At 35.3% G+C, this 17,035-nt stretch overlaps 1 protein-coding gene across 1 annotated transcript in view; it reads right to left on the bottom strand.

Moving 5' to 3' along the window:
• Positions 1-17,035, bottom strand: part of CATSPERE (catsper channel auxiliary subunit epsilon) — a 202,841-nt gene that overhangs the window by 49,438 nt on the left and 136,368 nt on the right. Inside the window, 4 exon segments of the mRNA XM_051996564.1 lie at positions 1,379-1,429; positions 7,661-7,713; positions 11,847-11,922; positions 13,971-14,029. Of these exon segments, the coding sequence (XP_051852524.1) occupies positions 1,379-1,429; positions 7,661-7,713; positions 11,847-11,922; positions 13,971-14,029 (239 nt within the window).

Here is a 17,035-nt window from a genome sequence, read left to right on the forward strand (position 1 = left end):
AAAATGAAAGGAAGTAAAAAATAGCATTTGTCAGTCTGCATTCAAACAATACCAGTTCTTTCTCTGGAGGCAGATAATATACTTCATCATTAGTCCTTTGAGATCATCTTGTACCTTTGTATTGCTGAGAATGGTTAAGTCATTCACAATTCTTAAACAAACAATATTGCTGTTACTGTATATAGGGTTTTCCTAGATCTGTTCATTTCACTATACATCATCAGTTCATGTAAGTTTTTTGAGGTTTCTCTGATATCATCCTGCTTGTCATTTCTTATAGCACAATAATATTCGGTTACAGTCATATACCACAGCTTATTTAGCCATTCCCAATTGAGGAGCATTCTTTTGATTTCCACTTTTTAACCACCATAGAAAAAACCCTGCTATAAATATTTTTGTACAATTAGATCCTTTTCCCTTTTGTTGGATGTCTGGGTTAAAGAGTATGTACAATTTTATGACATGAGCTTCTACCTAAAGAGGACATCTGGGGGACTCATGCCATGCCATGATTCATGCCCCCAGATAACATATACATTTTAAAAGCATAGTGTGTTTGGCATTTAAGGCCTTTTTTGATGTTATTCCAGCCTGCATTTATTTCTAGTCTCATTTCCTAATCCTCCTTTTCACATAAATACATATTCATCCTCTGTAACGTGCATTACTTGCTATTACAGAATTTAATTTCCCATGCCTATGCCTTTTGCACAAAAGGTCCCCATGCAAAAAATGCATTGCATTCTCCTAAATCTTGCCCCTTAGACTCCCCAGCTTCTTTCAGGGCTAAGTTCCATAGCTATAGGAAGTTTATCCCAATTTCCCCTAATTAGTAGGGCCCTATCCTGGAAATTACTGTGTAATTACTTCATATATATCTGTATTTACTTCTTTTTGTACCTATTGTTTTTCTCAGAAGACTGTAATTTTCTTGAGAGTAAGGACTGTTTTATTTCTGTTTTTGTATCCTTAGTGCCTGGCACAATGCCTGGCATATAATAGGGATAAGGTTTAGCTTTGTGATTTCATTGGCACTAAGAATTCCTGGAAGAGGAAAAACACTTTACCAATGTATATTGGAACCTTTTCTACAACTTATAGATAGCTGTTTGGGACACTGAGAGTAAAGAACTTACCTAGGATCATATAGCCAGTATATATCTCGCAAAGGGTTTTCCTGGATCTAAGACCAGTTCTTGAATCATAGTGCCACACTGTCTCTTGAATGAATTAATGAATTATAATGTTTTACACTTAGGAAACTTGGTGTTAAATCTGAATCCTTTCTTCCCAATCAATGTTCATTGATCACAATATTGAATATCCTTATTAATATATGATAAAATATTATTTTAAATATTAAAATATTTCTTACTTTTCAATTTCATAGTTCACGTTTTCATGTTGACATTTTTTATTTTCATATCTGTGCAAAAATGAAAGAATATCAATAAAAACAAGTATCATGAAGAAATTGAAACTATTTGTAGTCATAGGAAAAGGTGCTCCAAATCACTATTGACAAGAGAAATGCAAATTAAAACAACTCTGAGATATCACTACATACCTGCCAGATTGGCTAAAATGAAAGGAAAAGATAATGATAAATGTTGGAGGGGATGTGGGAAAACTGGGACACTGATACACTGTTGGTGGAACTGTGAACAGGTCCAACCATTTGGGAGAGCAATTTGGAACTATACTCAAAAAGTTATCAAACTGTGCATACCCTTGGCCCAGCAGTGTTTCTACTGGGCTTATACCCCAAAGAGATACTAAAGAAGGGAAAGGGACCTGTATGTGCCAAAATGTTGGTGGCAGCCCTCTTTGTAGTGGCTAGAAACTGGAAACTGAATGAATGCCTAACAATTGGAGAATGGTTGAATACATTTTGAAATTTGAATGTTATGGAATACTATTGTTCTAATAAACGACCAGCAGGATGATTTTAGAGAGGCTTGGAAAAACTTAAAATGAATTGATGCTAAGTGAAATGAGCAGAACTAGGAGATCATTATACATGGCAATAAGAAGACTATATGATGATCAATTCTGATAGACATGCCCCTCTTCAACAATGAGATAACTTAAATCAATTCCAATTGTCCAGTAATGAAAAAAGTCATTACACTCAAAGAGAGGACTGTGGAAACTGAGTGTGAACCACAACATAGTATTTTCATGCTTTCTGTTGATCTTTGCTTGCATTTTGTTTTCCTTCTCACTTTTTTTTCTTTCTAGATCCTATTTTTTTTTGTGTGTGCAGCGACATAACTGTATAAATATGTATATATATATATATAATATATATATATATTGGATTTAACATAAATTTTAACATATTTAACATGTATTAGACTACCTGTCATCTAGAGGAGGGGATGGGGAGAAGGAGGAAAAAATTTGGAACAGAAAGTTTTGCAAGGGTCAATGTTGAAAAATTATCCATGCATATGTTTTGTAAGTAAAAACTTTAATAAAAAATATAATGTGATAAATTTTTTCATTTATAATCTTTGTTTACTTAATAGTCTGTGACCAAAACTCAAATGTTCTCCTACTCTGGTTTACTCTGCTTGGAATATATTCCACTCTCTCTCTACTTTTATCAGAGTCAGAATAAACATTTATAAAGTGCCTAATATGTTAGGCACTGTATTAAGTGGTGATTTATGAAGAAAGGCATAAGACAGTCCCTGAAAGCTTGGAGCATACAGATTAATGGAAGGCAACACATAAAAATGGAGGAAGGGGAATGGTAGATAAAGTAGTAGGGGTATGGGAAGGAAGATCATAAAGTGTTGCAGTTAGGATTAGAAATAATCTAAGGAGGTCTGAGTTACCAAGTGGACTTCATTTTGTGGAATAATGAGTTTCTGGAGATCATGTAGTCCAATAGATTAGCCAGCAAGGATTTTGCCAAAATCTTGCCCATTCATCAAAGCCTAAATTCAAATGTCAACCTTCTTTAGGAAGTGTTTCTTGATTTACCCAGTCAGGTGGGATCTCTTTTTTCCTCTGTACCCCCATAGTATTTTGTGCCTTTTTCATGGAACTTAACATTTTGACTTAAATATATTGTTGAGTTCTATCTTTTTGGCTTTTCTAGATTGTAAATTGCTAAAGGGCAAAGAAGAGTATAGTAAATAATCAATATTCAAAACAGAATTTTGCCCATTATGGGATTCAAGAAATTCTTTTTGAGTTGAATTTATTCCTTATAAAAATCTGACAAGATTAAATAAAATTGCGTGAACAATTTTATTTCAATAAAATTTTTAGATTTTTTTTAGATTTATTCTTTTTTCTAGCTTTTAGTGATTGAAAGTTTGTTTCTTAGATGAACTCATTTCACTGATGTCCAGGCTATGATAAGTTTTTTCTGGCTATCCTCAGAAAGCTCAAAAGGAGTGATGATTGCTACTACAATGAATTTTTTCAATAAAACTAACTAAGCAGGAATGTATATTAATCGAATGATTACAGAGTTTTCAGACTAGATTTGGAAGATCTGAAGGAGGTAGTAGGTTCCCTCTCTTTGGAAGCAGAGCCTGGATAGTCACTTTTTAATAATACATGTTATAATGTGATTCTTTTCATATATAGGTTGGACTATGACTTCTTGGAGTCCCTTCTTTCTTGGAAATTCTATGATTTTATGGATGTGGAATATTATAGAGGAGTAATTTCCTGCCTACATTGGCCCCTAAACTACTTGAAGGAGGGGAAAGGTAATTTTAGGGTTTCCTAGGAGGCCATATGGACTTCTGAAGAGTTAGACCCAATACTCCCTTTAAGTCAATAGTGGCCCAAGAAAAGTCCTCTTCAGTAAGAAATTTGGAATATTTGGTATTTAAAACAGTAGGTGGAATAGAAATTATCCTCTGGCTAAAGAATTCCTAGATTCATCCCAATTAGGTTCAAAGAGAAAGACTCTTTGGGAAAGGAGAATACTAGATATTTTTCCCTATGACTTTTCTCTTCAATGCTTCCTCTGTGTTTCTATGGGCATTTGGATTATCCTGTGGGTGGAGTAAGACATTATCCTGGGCTGAAAACTATGTATTTGTGAAAGCAAAAGACTAGTGTATATGCCCTTGAAGATATGTTATGGTTAACTTTAACTGAAAGTTGGAAGAATGACTATCAAAATTCACTATGGAAGAGATTGATTTATTGATTAATGAATTCAAGAGTTTTTAACCTGGGTTTCATGAACTTAAATTGCTTTTTTGAACATCGTATTTCCCTATAATATTTCCTTTGTAATACTATGTGTTTTGTTTTGCGCATCTAAAAACATTTTAGATTTCTAAAGGAGTTAATGCTAAGAGAGTTAATGAAAAAGTTAAGAATAGAAATATTGAATGATAGTTTACTTAATTTTAGATATGACTACATGTTTTTACAAACATGATAACTTAATTTTATTTTTCAGGAGGAAAAGGTCCTAAAAGATAACTATATTTAATATTAATTTAGCTGTATTTACACAGGTTGAGACTGATTCCCCCTTTTTTCTCCATGTTTCTCCACAGCCCCCCCATTTAGGGAAGACTGGTATAGAGTAACCTAGAATGACCTTTTTAGAAATAAATTCATTTACCCCAAATTAGGCCTACCTACAGTTATTACAATACAATATTTTCATAGTATATAGCATTATACAGAAATGTAAACTTGGCTATATAATATTACCAAGGAAAAAGTTGAATCAGGGTCTTGTAAAACCAGATATTTTCTTGATCAAGTAAGGAGGTTTGATATTCCTAGAAAAAGGGATAGACTTCCCTAAACAGATAGCAAAGAAAGAAGAAAAAGGAATTATATGTACCAAAATATTTACGTAGGTTTTTTTGGTAGTCTCCCAGAACTAGGAGGATAGCCTCCTATTCAGGAAAATTTAAACAAAATATGGTATATGAATATGATGGAATATGATTTTCCCATAAAAAATGATGAAATGGGAATCAACAAACTGGGAAAATATTTTTACAGTTAAAGGTTCTGATAAAGGCCTCATTTCCAAAATATATAGGGAATTATCTCTAATTTATAAGAAATCAAGCCATTCTCCAATTGATAAATGGTCAAAGTATATGAACAGATAATTTTCAGATGAAGAAATTGAAACTATTTCTACTCATATGAATGTGTTCCAAATCATTATTGATTAGAGAAATGCAAATTAAGACAGCTCTGAGATACCACTACACACCTGTCAGATCGGCTAAGATGACAGGAAAAATAATGATGAATGTTGGAGGGGATGCAGGAAAACTGGGGCACTGGTGCATTGCTGGTGAAGTTGTGAACGAATCCAACCATTCTGGAGAGCAATCTGGAATTATGCCCCAAAAGTTATCAAACTGTGTATACCTTTTGTTCCAGCAGTGCTACTACTGGGCTTATACCCCAAAGAGATACTAAAGAAGGGAAAGGGACCTGTATGTGCCAAAATGTTTGTGGCAGCCCTATTTGTAGTGGCTAGAAACTGGAAAATGAATGGATGCCCATCAATTGGATAATGGCTGGGTAAATTGTGGTATATGAATGTTATGGAATATTATTGTTCTGTAAGGAATGACCAGCAGGATGAATACAGAGAGGACTGGCGAGACTTACATGAACTGATGCTAAGTGAAATGAGCAGAAACAGGAGATCATTTGTAGTGGGCTGAGGCTTGAGTTGCTGCACTGAGGTCCCAAGCACATGAGGCTAAATAGTAATTGGACCATACTCTATTAATATGTAAGCTTGGAGAAAGAATGGCTCCCGCCCACTCTTTGTGCAAGTCCTGATGTGTTGTATAGGAAATGACAATTTTGGTGGGTAGAGGCAGGGGAGTGGAAAAGGAAGGGGAAGGAGAGACTTTTGGCATTGCCATTGCGACACTTTGCTCAGCTCAGATCTCTCTCTGTTAGCTGGCTTCCTGTCGCAACTGCCCATATTGCTATCGCAATCCTTATTCATCTCTTCACTTCAATAAATATTGAAGATTTTTCCCTTAACCTGAATTGCTGACTCCGGCTGATTTTAAATATGCGGTCATTACAATCATTATACACTTCAACAACAATACTGTATGAGGATGTATTCTGATGGAAGTGGATATCTTCGACAAAGAGAAGATCTAATTCAGTTCCAATTAATCAATAATGGACAGAATCAGCTACACCCAGAGAAGGAATACTGGGAAATGAGTGTGAACTGTTTGCATTTTTGTTTTTCTTCCCGGGTTATTTATACCTTCTGAATCCAATTCTTCTTGTGCAGCAAGAAAACTGTACGGTTCTGCACACATATATTGTATCTAGGTTATGCTATAACATATTTAACATGTATAAGACTGGTTGCCATCTAGGGGAGGGGGTGGAGGGAGGGAAGGGAAAAGTTGGAACAGAAGTGAGTGCAAGGGATGATATTATAAAAAATTACCTATGCATATATTCTATCAATAAAAAAATGATGAAATGGACAATTTTAGCAGAAAATGGAAAGAGCACTATAAACAATAAATAAAACTAGGAAAACAATCTATACAGTAATAACATTGTAGAGAAAAATGCATTCTGATCAACACAATAATGTTGTGTCCTGCTTTCTAGAGCCCCCAAGTTGGGGTGACAAAATGTACCATTGCTTTCTAGTGCCCCCACACCGGGATGATTAAAATATCCTGCCTTCTAGATCTTCCAAGTTGGGGTGACAAAACATACCATTGCTTTCTAGAACCCCCATGCTGGGGTGATTAAAATATACCTTCCTAGGGGAGAAGTGATGAGGCAGGACTCCTGAGGATGGTGGAAAAATGGAGTCCGTTTATTTCAAGGATTTTTCCCTTTTATATAATGTAACAAAAACAATACTGAGCACATGGGACCATATAAACAACTTGCTAAGTAGTTTGCCACTTAGTATCACTCTTCCACCTGCTATCACTATGCTTCAATCTCAAAACAGGCTGTCACCTTTGACTCCTCAGGAAGGCAGAGAGCCCTTAGAGGAGATGGAGAGCCGAATCAGACATTTTAGCAGGTTCCCTCTGGGCTGAAGGGTCTTATATCTTACCCACAGTCTCCCCACTGACTGTAAGCCTCTACACAATTAACAAACCAGGAATCTAGGAGTAAAGATGAAATACATTATTCACCTCCTGACAGAGTAGTGATGAACTTAACATGCAGAATGAAACATACATTTTGGTATTGCCAGTATGGGAATTTCTTTTCCTTGATTCTCTAAATTTTCTCTAAATTTCTCTAAAATTCTCTAAATTAATCTGGTCCTTAAACAACAACTATATTACCTAATAAGAAGCCCATGTACTCAAAGTTCCTCCTTTGCCCCCCCCCCAACTTCTTAGATTCTTACAGAGCTTATGTAGGCATGATTTTCAAAAATAATGAATTGGAACTTCACATCATTACTTAACAGCAGCATAGGACTTTTAATGGAGGTTTGACTTAATAGTTTAATATTTAATATTGAGTCCTTTTCAAACATCAAACTAATTGAAAAAATAATTGAATAATAATATCAAGTCATTTTGAATGAAAATACTAATCATTTGGCCAAAAATGCTGCTAATTATCATTCATTTTTACCAATGAGTTGTAAATACAGAGAAAACAAATATAATTAAAATAAACTTACCCTTTGAGTACAATGTGTCTTTTTGTATAACAGCCAACTAATACATGAATTGCCTATATAAGAAAGTAATTTAAATGGTGAGATCATTGGGTATAATTCAGTTTACTTTGAACAATCTAAAGCTAAGAAACAATATATTTTTTAAAGTAACCTTAACATCCTTTTAAAGTATGATTCTGTGATAATTCAATAATTTTGATTCTCCTAACTTTTCAGATCCTCTTACTTTGCTGCTCTTTCCTACTCTCATCCCTTAATATAGGTGTCTCTTTCAACTCAATCCCTAAATATCTGCTCTTTTCCTTATGCATTTACTACTAGAGAGAACACATCTTCTCTTCATTTCAATGCTCAACTTTTTCACATTGATTCTCAAATTGACATTTCAAGCTCTAACTTGTCTTAAACTCCAATTTCATATTTTCACATGAATTCACATGAATGTTTTTCAGTCTCTTCAAATTCAGCAAGCTATGTCAGTGAATAACTATTGTTATTAAGCACCTATCATATGCAAGACATTGTGCCATGTGGCCTATAGATGCAAAAAGAAGCAAAAAACAGTTTCTACCTTCAAAGAATCTATAATCTAACATGGAAGACAAGTAAACAAAACATAGGTACAAAAAGGGTGCATAACAGATAAATAGAAAATAATTAAAAGAGGCAAGGCATTAGAAGAGGGCTTGGGAAAAGTTTAAGAGGGATTTTGGTTGGGACTTGAAGGGAGCCAATCAAGTCAATTAGTAGAAATGAAAAGGGCAAGAATTTGCATATGAGGGAAGAGTCAGAGAAAATGGAAATGTCAGTGTGGAAAAGAATAAGGTGTAATAAGATTAGAAAAGTAGGGTGGAGGTGCTAAGTCATGAAAGGCTTTGAACACCAAACAGAGGATTTTGTCTTTGATGCTGGAAGCAATAGTCACTGGAGTGGAGAATTACCAGGTCAGACCTATGCTTTCGGAAAACTGCTGGGTTGCTCAATGGGATATGGTTGCAGTGAGGAGAGACTTCAGGCAGGTAGAACCACCAATAGGCTATTCTAATTGCCCAAGTGTGAAGTGATGATGGCCCACACTAGGGTAGTGGCAATATTAAAGACAAGAAGTGGGTGTTTTCAAGAGATGTAATAAAGGTGAAATCTATAGGCCTTCTCAACAGATGGGCTATCCACTGGGGGTGAGGGAGTAGGTGAGAGATAGTGAGGAGTCAAATGGCCTGGGGGATGGGTGGATGGTAAAGAATATCTGCCACTATAGCTTATAGGCTTTGTGGAACAAGTTATTAGTTGATGAATCTGTTCCAGTTTTATGCTTTTATTGAAGGAGGACTGAACCTAGATTCAAATCTTTGCTTTGATACAAACGTGCCATCTGGCTTCTGATCTCATTGCTCACCAGAAACTTTGTTTTCCAAAATTATCTAATTGGCAAAGACAATTTGATTTCTCTGGTAGTTAATACCTCCCTCTCACATCAACATTTCATTGATAGTTAATCAAGCAAAAAACATTTATTAAGTATTTATGTACTAGTCTCTCTAATAAATCCTGGGGATATAAAGGCAAAAGAAGACAGTTTCTATTCTCAAGGAGCTCAAATTCTTTGGGGGGAAAAGACAACATGCAATTATATATATATATATATATATATATGATATACACAGCATAAAGGAGAGGTAGTTTCAGAAATATTTTGCAAATACATACATATGCATATATATAAATACACATATGTATAAATACATAAATGTGTACATGCATTTTCCTTTGGTAGAATGGAAGATCCATGAGATCAAGGTCTGTTTCCTTTTTGTCTCTGTATATCTATGCCCTGGCACATAGTTGTGGTTAATTGCTGCTTGAATGATTGATTGATATTGCTTACCTGTGTGATTATGACTGAATCACTTAAGCTCAGCAAACCTGTTTTTATAGCTGAAAACTAGGAATAGCACTTGTGTCATTCACCTTATGGACACAAGTTCTATAATGCTTGCACTTCCCAATTAAATATGCTGGAGCATCCCATTTTGTGAACTGATGGAGTAGCACAACAACTAGCCAAATACTAGTGGTCCTTTGCAAAATAAACTTTAACTGAACTTGGTGGTGCATGCAATTGTTGACCAGATGTCTTGCTTTCTGACTTATCTAAAGAGTGTTTGCAGATATCTTCTCCTTAGACCTCCCATTTCTTCCAAGTTTTTGTGTTTCTCCCTTAACTCCCACTTAGTCATAAATACTTCCAAAAAGTCCCAAATATGTATGTATACCTCATGCTATTCCCATTTCACTTTGAAGACCTGAGAAATCATCTCTGCTCTAGCTTGCAAGCTTCTTCTTAGGCAATAAATACAGTAATAATCTTTGTAAACCATGATTGATCTGGCTCATTTCAGAACTTCTTTTTGAACTTGGGGTTTCTTCCAATTTAGGAGTTTACAAGGTATTTATTTTGTCAACCTCAATAGGTTTTTATGAATAAATCATTGTGTGAGCCTTAAAAAGAGGTATAAATGAGTTAACATTGCTTCTCTTCCCCTTTTTCCTTGTATGTCTACAATTCCCTTATCTTTGCAAGCTTCTGTGCTGCTTCTGTTCTCTTTCTTTCTGTGTCCTTAGTTCTCACTAAGAAGGTATGGATGTTTCTGTCTTCTGTCCAGCAGCACATGTGTTTTCTCTAAGTGCAAGGTAACCTTGCTGTTAGTGAGTGTCTGCTCATTTAAATGTGTCTGAGTGGAGGGCACAAAGGAATTGTAAGCCAAGTTTATGTAAGTCATGTTGTCAGGGTGGCAGCCGCTGATGAAAATTGACTGCAGGTGAGATTGTGGAAGACTTATCCTACAGCAACTTTGAAACCTTATTTATGTTTCACAGTAGAGGAACTTATCAAAGAAAAGAAAGTCCTATCAGGTATGTGTAGGGCTGAAAGTATGAAAATAAATGAAAGTGTTAAAATGATAGGGCAATAGGTATGGCTTCTGACATCATGTATTGTCTGACTCCTTTGGCATCAGTGGTCGGGTGTGGTGATCTTCTTCTTTTATAATAAGTAGAATAGTTCTCTCTGGGGGAGAGGGTAGGTTTCTCGGGGGAGGTTTTCTTGGAGGCAGCCTTAATATCAGTTCAGATCAATAATTACCCCAAATGCAGCCAGCTGGTAAAAATACAAACGTTTATTTCTCCTTCCAAATCTTGTCTTTTTACCTTGGGCCCGGATAGCTAGACTCTTGGAGGCCTATCTTTCTGCTTGGTTCCAAGAGCTCCCTCCAAATGTCTCCAAATCCAAAGATTTTGTCCTTCAGCCCCTGCCTCTGCTTTCTTCAGCCTCCAGCCAGCCAAGTGGAAAAATGGAATGGATCTCTCTTGCCTCGGAGAGAGGGCTTCTGGCGTAATTCAGCTGAAATCTGACCGAGAGCCTCTGTCTGTCTCTTTTATACGAGAGAGAGGAATTATGGTATACGAGAGAGAGGGATTATGGGTTTCTCCCATAGTGCTCTCTGGACCTAAGAGCTTCAAGGGAGGTGTGAATTCACAAAGTTACAAAGTTTACTTTGTGAATCTGGCATACTTGTGAACTCCAATGAGTAAAGATGTGAATACAAGCATTGTATTAATTAGTTCTACTTAGTACCTTGTTTCAGGTTCTGACCCAAAACATCTTGTAAGATCAGATCAATAATCTATCAACTCTAATGAGTTAGCAGTTTGTAAAGATTCCAACAGTCAGGAAATGACAGAGATGGTTGGGGGCGTCCTTCAATCAATGAATATTTATTTGTTCTTATTTAGTCTCACATTTTCCTGGCATTTCTGGACACATTTCCATTCTTTGTAATTCCACACCGTCTCTTTGTGTCCTTTAGAAATGATTGTTTTGGGACAGCTAGATGGGGCAGTGGAAAGAGTGTCAGCCCTGGAGTCAGAAAGACCTGCACTGAAATCCAGCCTCAGATACTTCTTTACTGTGTGTTCCTAGCCAACTCACTTAACCCTGATTGCTTCCCCCCCCCCCAAAAAAAAAAAATTGCACTATCAATTCCATTCAAAAGCAGAAATCTAAATTTACAACTTTTTTTTTCATATACAATGATTAGTCAAAAAAACCCACTTGAGTACTATACAACACTTTGAGAAGAGCACATAAATAATGTGAGTTATCAATTTTTATACCTATGAAAGTTACCTGATTAGATAATGGACATGTTTTTGCAGATTGACTAGGTCGCAGTTGGATCATCACATGACCCATGTTTTCATCTCTAAGAAAAAGAATGCATTTATATTATCATTAAAGCACAGGACAGAAAGTCATCTAATTAATAATCTTATCTCTTTGTAAAGGTATAGACTTAACACTTACTAGCAAGTGTAAAATGCTATACACATGGTATGAGTAATTTACCAGGGGAAATTCTAAAGACTTGGGGAGTGGTAGTGGTGGCAGTGTTACTGTTGAGCTAGCTATGGACTGGAGAGGTACTTTAAGGATTCTCTCATCTTTTGACTACTTATATACTTTGGTGGTGGTTGTTTGTCTTTGTCACATAAGTGATGTCATGATATGCAAGTGACTTGGATTTAACTGAGGGTGGGCTGTGAAAAGTCACCACCCTTACTTTTTCTTCAGAACCATCTTGCTTAGAGAAGTTTATGGTACAGACAGAATAAATGAAAAGGGAGAAGAAAGGAAGGAAGAAAGGAAGGAAGGAAGGATGTATATTTTTTAAGTATCTCTTTTTAGAATATTTCCTTTTTAAAAGTTTTTCTGTAGTTTCACCAATTGGAGATATCTCTGATCTAAGTAACTGCAGATAAATCATCTTTCCTATGTAATTTTAGGGTGGGAGTATAAGGGAGGGGTTGCTGGTCCAAATTTTTTTTAAAACAATATAATGCCTCAGCCAAGAGCTAATAAAATCTTAAGGGCCAAAGTCTTAAGAGAATTTCCTAGGACATTGAGAAGATAAATGATTGGCCCAGGATCACAAGCCAGGACTTGAATTTAGGTTGTCCAACTCCCTAAGGCCAGTTCCCTCTCCCCTGTGTTATACTGCATCTTATTCTGTATTCAGTATAAAATAAATATTCAGAAAGATAGAGGGACCCAACCTCTTAACATTATATGAGAAGCTGCTTGGGAATAGTGATAAAAATTAACAGCAGAGTATGAAGTAACTTGCTTCTCCAGGAGGGTCTATTTTCCAAAAACTGTGAAGTAATGACTTAGGAAGTGAGATAGCACTGGGATGAGATCCCTTCCCCAGGAGGTAAACTATATGGTTACTATCTTATATGAATTTCTAAGGTCAACATCTTCTTTCATCCCATCTACTCTATGGTGATGATGTTAATGAAATTTCAGGAATACTGTTTGAAGGGAAAATGATTTGATTATAATTTCAGAGATAGTGTACCTTGGCTCTAGGTTGTCTGAATCATTTAGATTGGATGGAAAGTAATAATGGCTCTGGAAGAAAAATGGCTAGCTCCAATTCTAACTAACTTCCAAGCCTTAAAATCAGCATGTAAGTAGAATCCAGGAATTGAATCCTTAAGTTTATCAGCAATCTTTATAAAATTAACAAATCAAAGGCTTTCTTTGAAATTAAGGAAACTCAAACTTAGTACCCTAATCTAAACAAATCTCCAAACTGGAAAATTGTTTTCCTCTATAAATACTATATTATACTATAAATATATTCCCCACTACTTTGCTATTTTCTCTTTTAGAATTTAGCTTGCTGTGAACAGCATAATTCTTGAACTGGAAATGGTCCAAGCCTGCCAATTCTTTTGAGAAACCTCATGACACTAGCCTAGAAACCCAACAAAATTCTGGGATTCAATTTCTAAATCCCAATAGTGACAGATCCTTTCTTGACTTTGTTCATATTGCTTTTTATAGAAGATATCTAGAAAGGGCTCACATGAGGTTTCCAATGATTATTCAAGGTTTAGAATTTGTTTTCAAGAAATGCAATTGTAAATTTAGTTAATTTAAAAATACTCCCAAATGTCACTCCTTCTTTAGATGAATGACTTCTGATGTCTTCTTCATGCTTTCCCCTTAGTATTCTAGTGCCTTAATTATAAAGAATCAAAGAGTCAATTGATTACTACTCCTAATTTAAAAAAAAAGACAAAATGCAAACATGAAAAAGATCATATGAGGTTTGGCCAGGGCAAGGTAATAAGTATTACCTCAATCAAATTATGTTTGTAGTTGATATTTCAAAAATATAAATGGTATGTTTAAGCTAAGGCTAATAAATACACCTAGATTTTTTAAAAAATAAATTATACTTACTGGAGTTGGCTGTAATTATTTACGGCTTCATAATCAACCCTCTGATAAAGTGTCACTGTCTAAAAAAGAAGAAAAAATATTCATGTAAGTCAGGTGAAATGGGTACTCTCAAACTCTAAAACCAAAGCTCTCTGCTCCTGGCCACACAAAACAAGGTAGTGAAGACCTTAAGTATGGTGGTTCTATTTAATCTTTATTTTTATGTAGGTATAAATGATTATACTAATAGTGCTATTATTACTCATTTATATAGCACATTAAAGTTTAGAAAGAAGTTTTCTCATGGAAATTCTGTAAGTTAAATGAAACTTAACTTGTGGGAGTTTCCTATTCTACATTCCAGGAAAACTCATAGAAAATGTCATCTGCCATAAAGTCTAAAAGACTTTATGTGTGTGTGTGTGTGTGTGTATGTGTGTGTGTGTATGCATCAAAAAGTGAGGAGCCAAACAGGAAAAAGAAAAAAAATAGTGTACTAAGGAAGAATGCTCAGGCCAGTATCAGTTTCTTTAGGTACAGACTGGATTTCTATAACTTTTTTTATGTTTACTAAGAGTAAACAAACAGAATGCTGCTGAATGTAGCATTCCCATGTAGAAAGGAATTAGGGCAAGTACTTAAATTCTGGAATCAAAGGAACTGAAAAAGATCAGGTAGATCCTAACTGGGAATCAGAAATCTCCGGAGAGATAGTAACTTCTAAGATAGTAGAGCACTCCTCCAAAATGCAATCATGTAACCTCTCTGACTGGGTCCACTGCAAATTTGTCACAGGAACTAAACTAATTCCTCACTGCTGCTAAGCAATTCTTCTATATATCTCTATAAACTATAACGATATATCTATAAATTCCCTATTCTATGCTTCACATTGAATCTTCCAAACTTTTTTATTCCCCCTCAAATATCTAATGGTTTCTTTTTTTCTCCTTCTCTCACCTGAAAACCTTGACTTACATTTTACAGAAAAATTTGGGACCATTCTTAGGAACTCTCTCTTCTTCTTTGTCTCTTATCAGTCAGATGCTTTCTGGTACTATCTTTTCTTTCACCCTTTTCTCATGGTCTTACTCTTTACCAAGGCAAATTCTACCTGAATAGTAGATGGATGAATGCCAACCCATCTCAACTCATCCAACAGATTTCCTCCTTTGTAATTCCCATACTGTCATTAATCTTCAATCTTTCCTTGGCACTAATTTCTTCCCTGTTGTCTATAGATTTTCCCATGTCTCTCCCATCTTCAAAAAACCCTTACTTGATTCTTTTGTCCCCATGAACTATTATCCTAACTGTTGGAAAAACCTCTTATGAAAGGTGATATTTCAACTGATTCTTGAGAATAACCAGTGATTCTATGAAGTGAGAGAATGGCCCTTCAAATCTGTAAAGGCAACTATCTTATCCCCCTTAAATTTTTTCTACTTTTTGAGTTTTAACATTCTTGGTTCATTAAAACAACCTCATATAACATGTTCTTGAGGAATGCCAACCATCCTCATTGGTATCTTTTGGATCCCCTGCAGTTTATCAGTGTTTTTTGGAAATATTATGCCCAGAACTGAGCATGATCTTCCAGGGTGCAGCAGAACCCTCCCCCCCCAAAAAAAAAATCACATTAGGTTATGTGGTTGCCATGTTAATTCATACTGAACTTCTAGTTTACTAAAGCCCTCAGAACTTTTTTGGTTTGCAGGAACTATTTTCTAGCAATATATTATCCATTTCCCATTTCTGAAGATTTTTTGAGTTAAAATGTAAGTCTTTATAGTATCCTCAATTAAATTTTCTTTTAATTGCATTGGTCCATTTTTCTAGTTTGTCAGTTTTTTTTTCTGAATTCTTTTATCATCCAATGTGGCAGCTTTCTTTCTTTGCTTTGTGTTTTCTGCAAATCTGACAAGCATGCCATCTATCCCTTTATCCAAGATATTGATCCAAAAATGTTCAGTGATATAAGTCTAAGGATAGATGCCTAGGAGAGAGAAGTCACACTTCTCTGTGATCATTGTAGTCTAGATTAGTATGTTAAAATTGTTTCTTGTTCTGGTTCCCCTCCATGCCTTCTTCTCACTTTTACCAATGTTAGTAAGTTTATATAAATATGTAAGTTCATAAGAAACAATAGTAGGAGAGATTGCAAAGAGGAACTTAGATGTCACATGCAAATTATACCAAAGATCAAAGGAGCACAATTTACAAATTGTATCATTATTAAACAAAATTCACATCCTAATAATATGTACTGGATAAGCAGAAGCCATTTAAGCATTGTCATCATAATTAACCATATGAACAACAAAACTAACAGAAATCATATGATAATCCCAATAGATGCAGAAAAAAACTTTTTACTAAATACATTCTTATTAAAAATAATAGAGAGCATAGGGATAAATGGAGTTTTCCTTAAAATGAAAAGTAGGATTTATCTAAAACCATAACCTCTCAGATTAACTAAGATGACAGGAAAAGATAATGTTAAATGTTGGAGGGGATGTGAGAAAACTGGGACACTAATGCATTGTTGGTGAAGTTGTGAAATGATCTAATCACTCTGGAGAGCAATTTGGAACTATGCCCAAAGAGCTATCAAAATGTACATACTCTGACTCAGTCGTGCCTTTACAGGGTTTATATTTCAAAGAAATCATTAAAGAGGAAAAAGGATCCACATGTGCAAAAATGTTGGTAGCAGCTCTTTTTGTGGTGGCAAAGAATTGGAAAATGAGTAGATGCCCATCAATTGGGAAATGGCTGAATAAACTGTGTTATATGAAAGTAGTAATATTATTTTTCTATAAAAAATGATGAGCATGCTGATTTTAGAAAAGCCTGCAAAGATATACATGAACTGGTGAGTGAAACAAGCAGATCCAGGAAAACATTGTACACAGGAACAGCAAGATTGTTCAATGATCAACTATGACAGACTTGGTTCTTTTCAATAGTTCAGTGATTCAAGGCAATGCCAATAAATTCTGGATGGAAAGCACCATGCATATATACAGAGAACTATGGGGGAGACTGAATGTAAATCAAAACTATGTTCATTTTTCTCTCCT

The sequence above is a fragment of the Antechinus flavipes genome, chromosome 4 (genome assembly GCF_016432865.1).
Source record: "Antechinus flavipes isolate AdamAnt ecotype Samford, QLD, Australia chromosome 4, AdamAnt_v2, whole genome shotgun sequence".
Taxonomy (NCBI): Eukaryota; Metazoa; Chordata; class Mammalia; order Dasyuromorphia; family Dasyuridae; genus Antechinus; species Antechinus flavipes.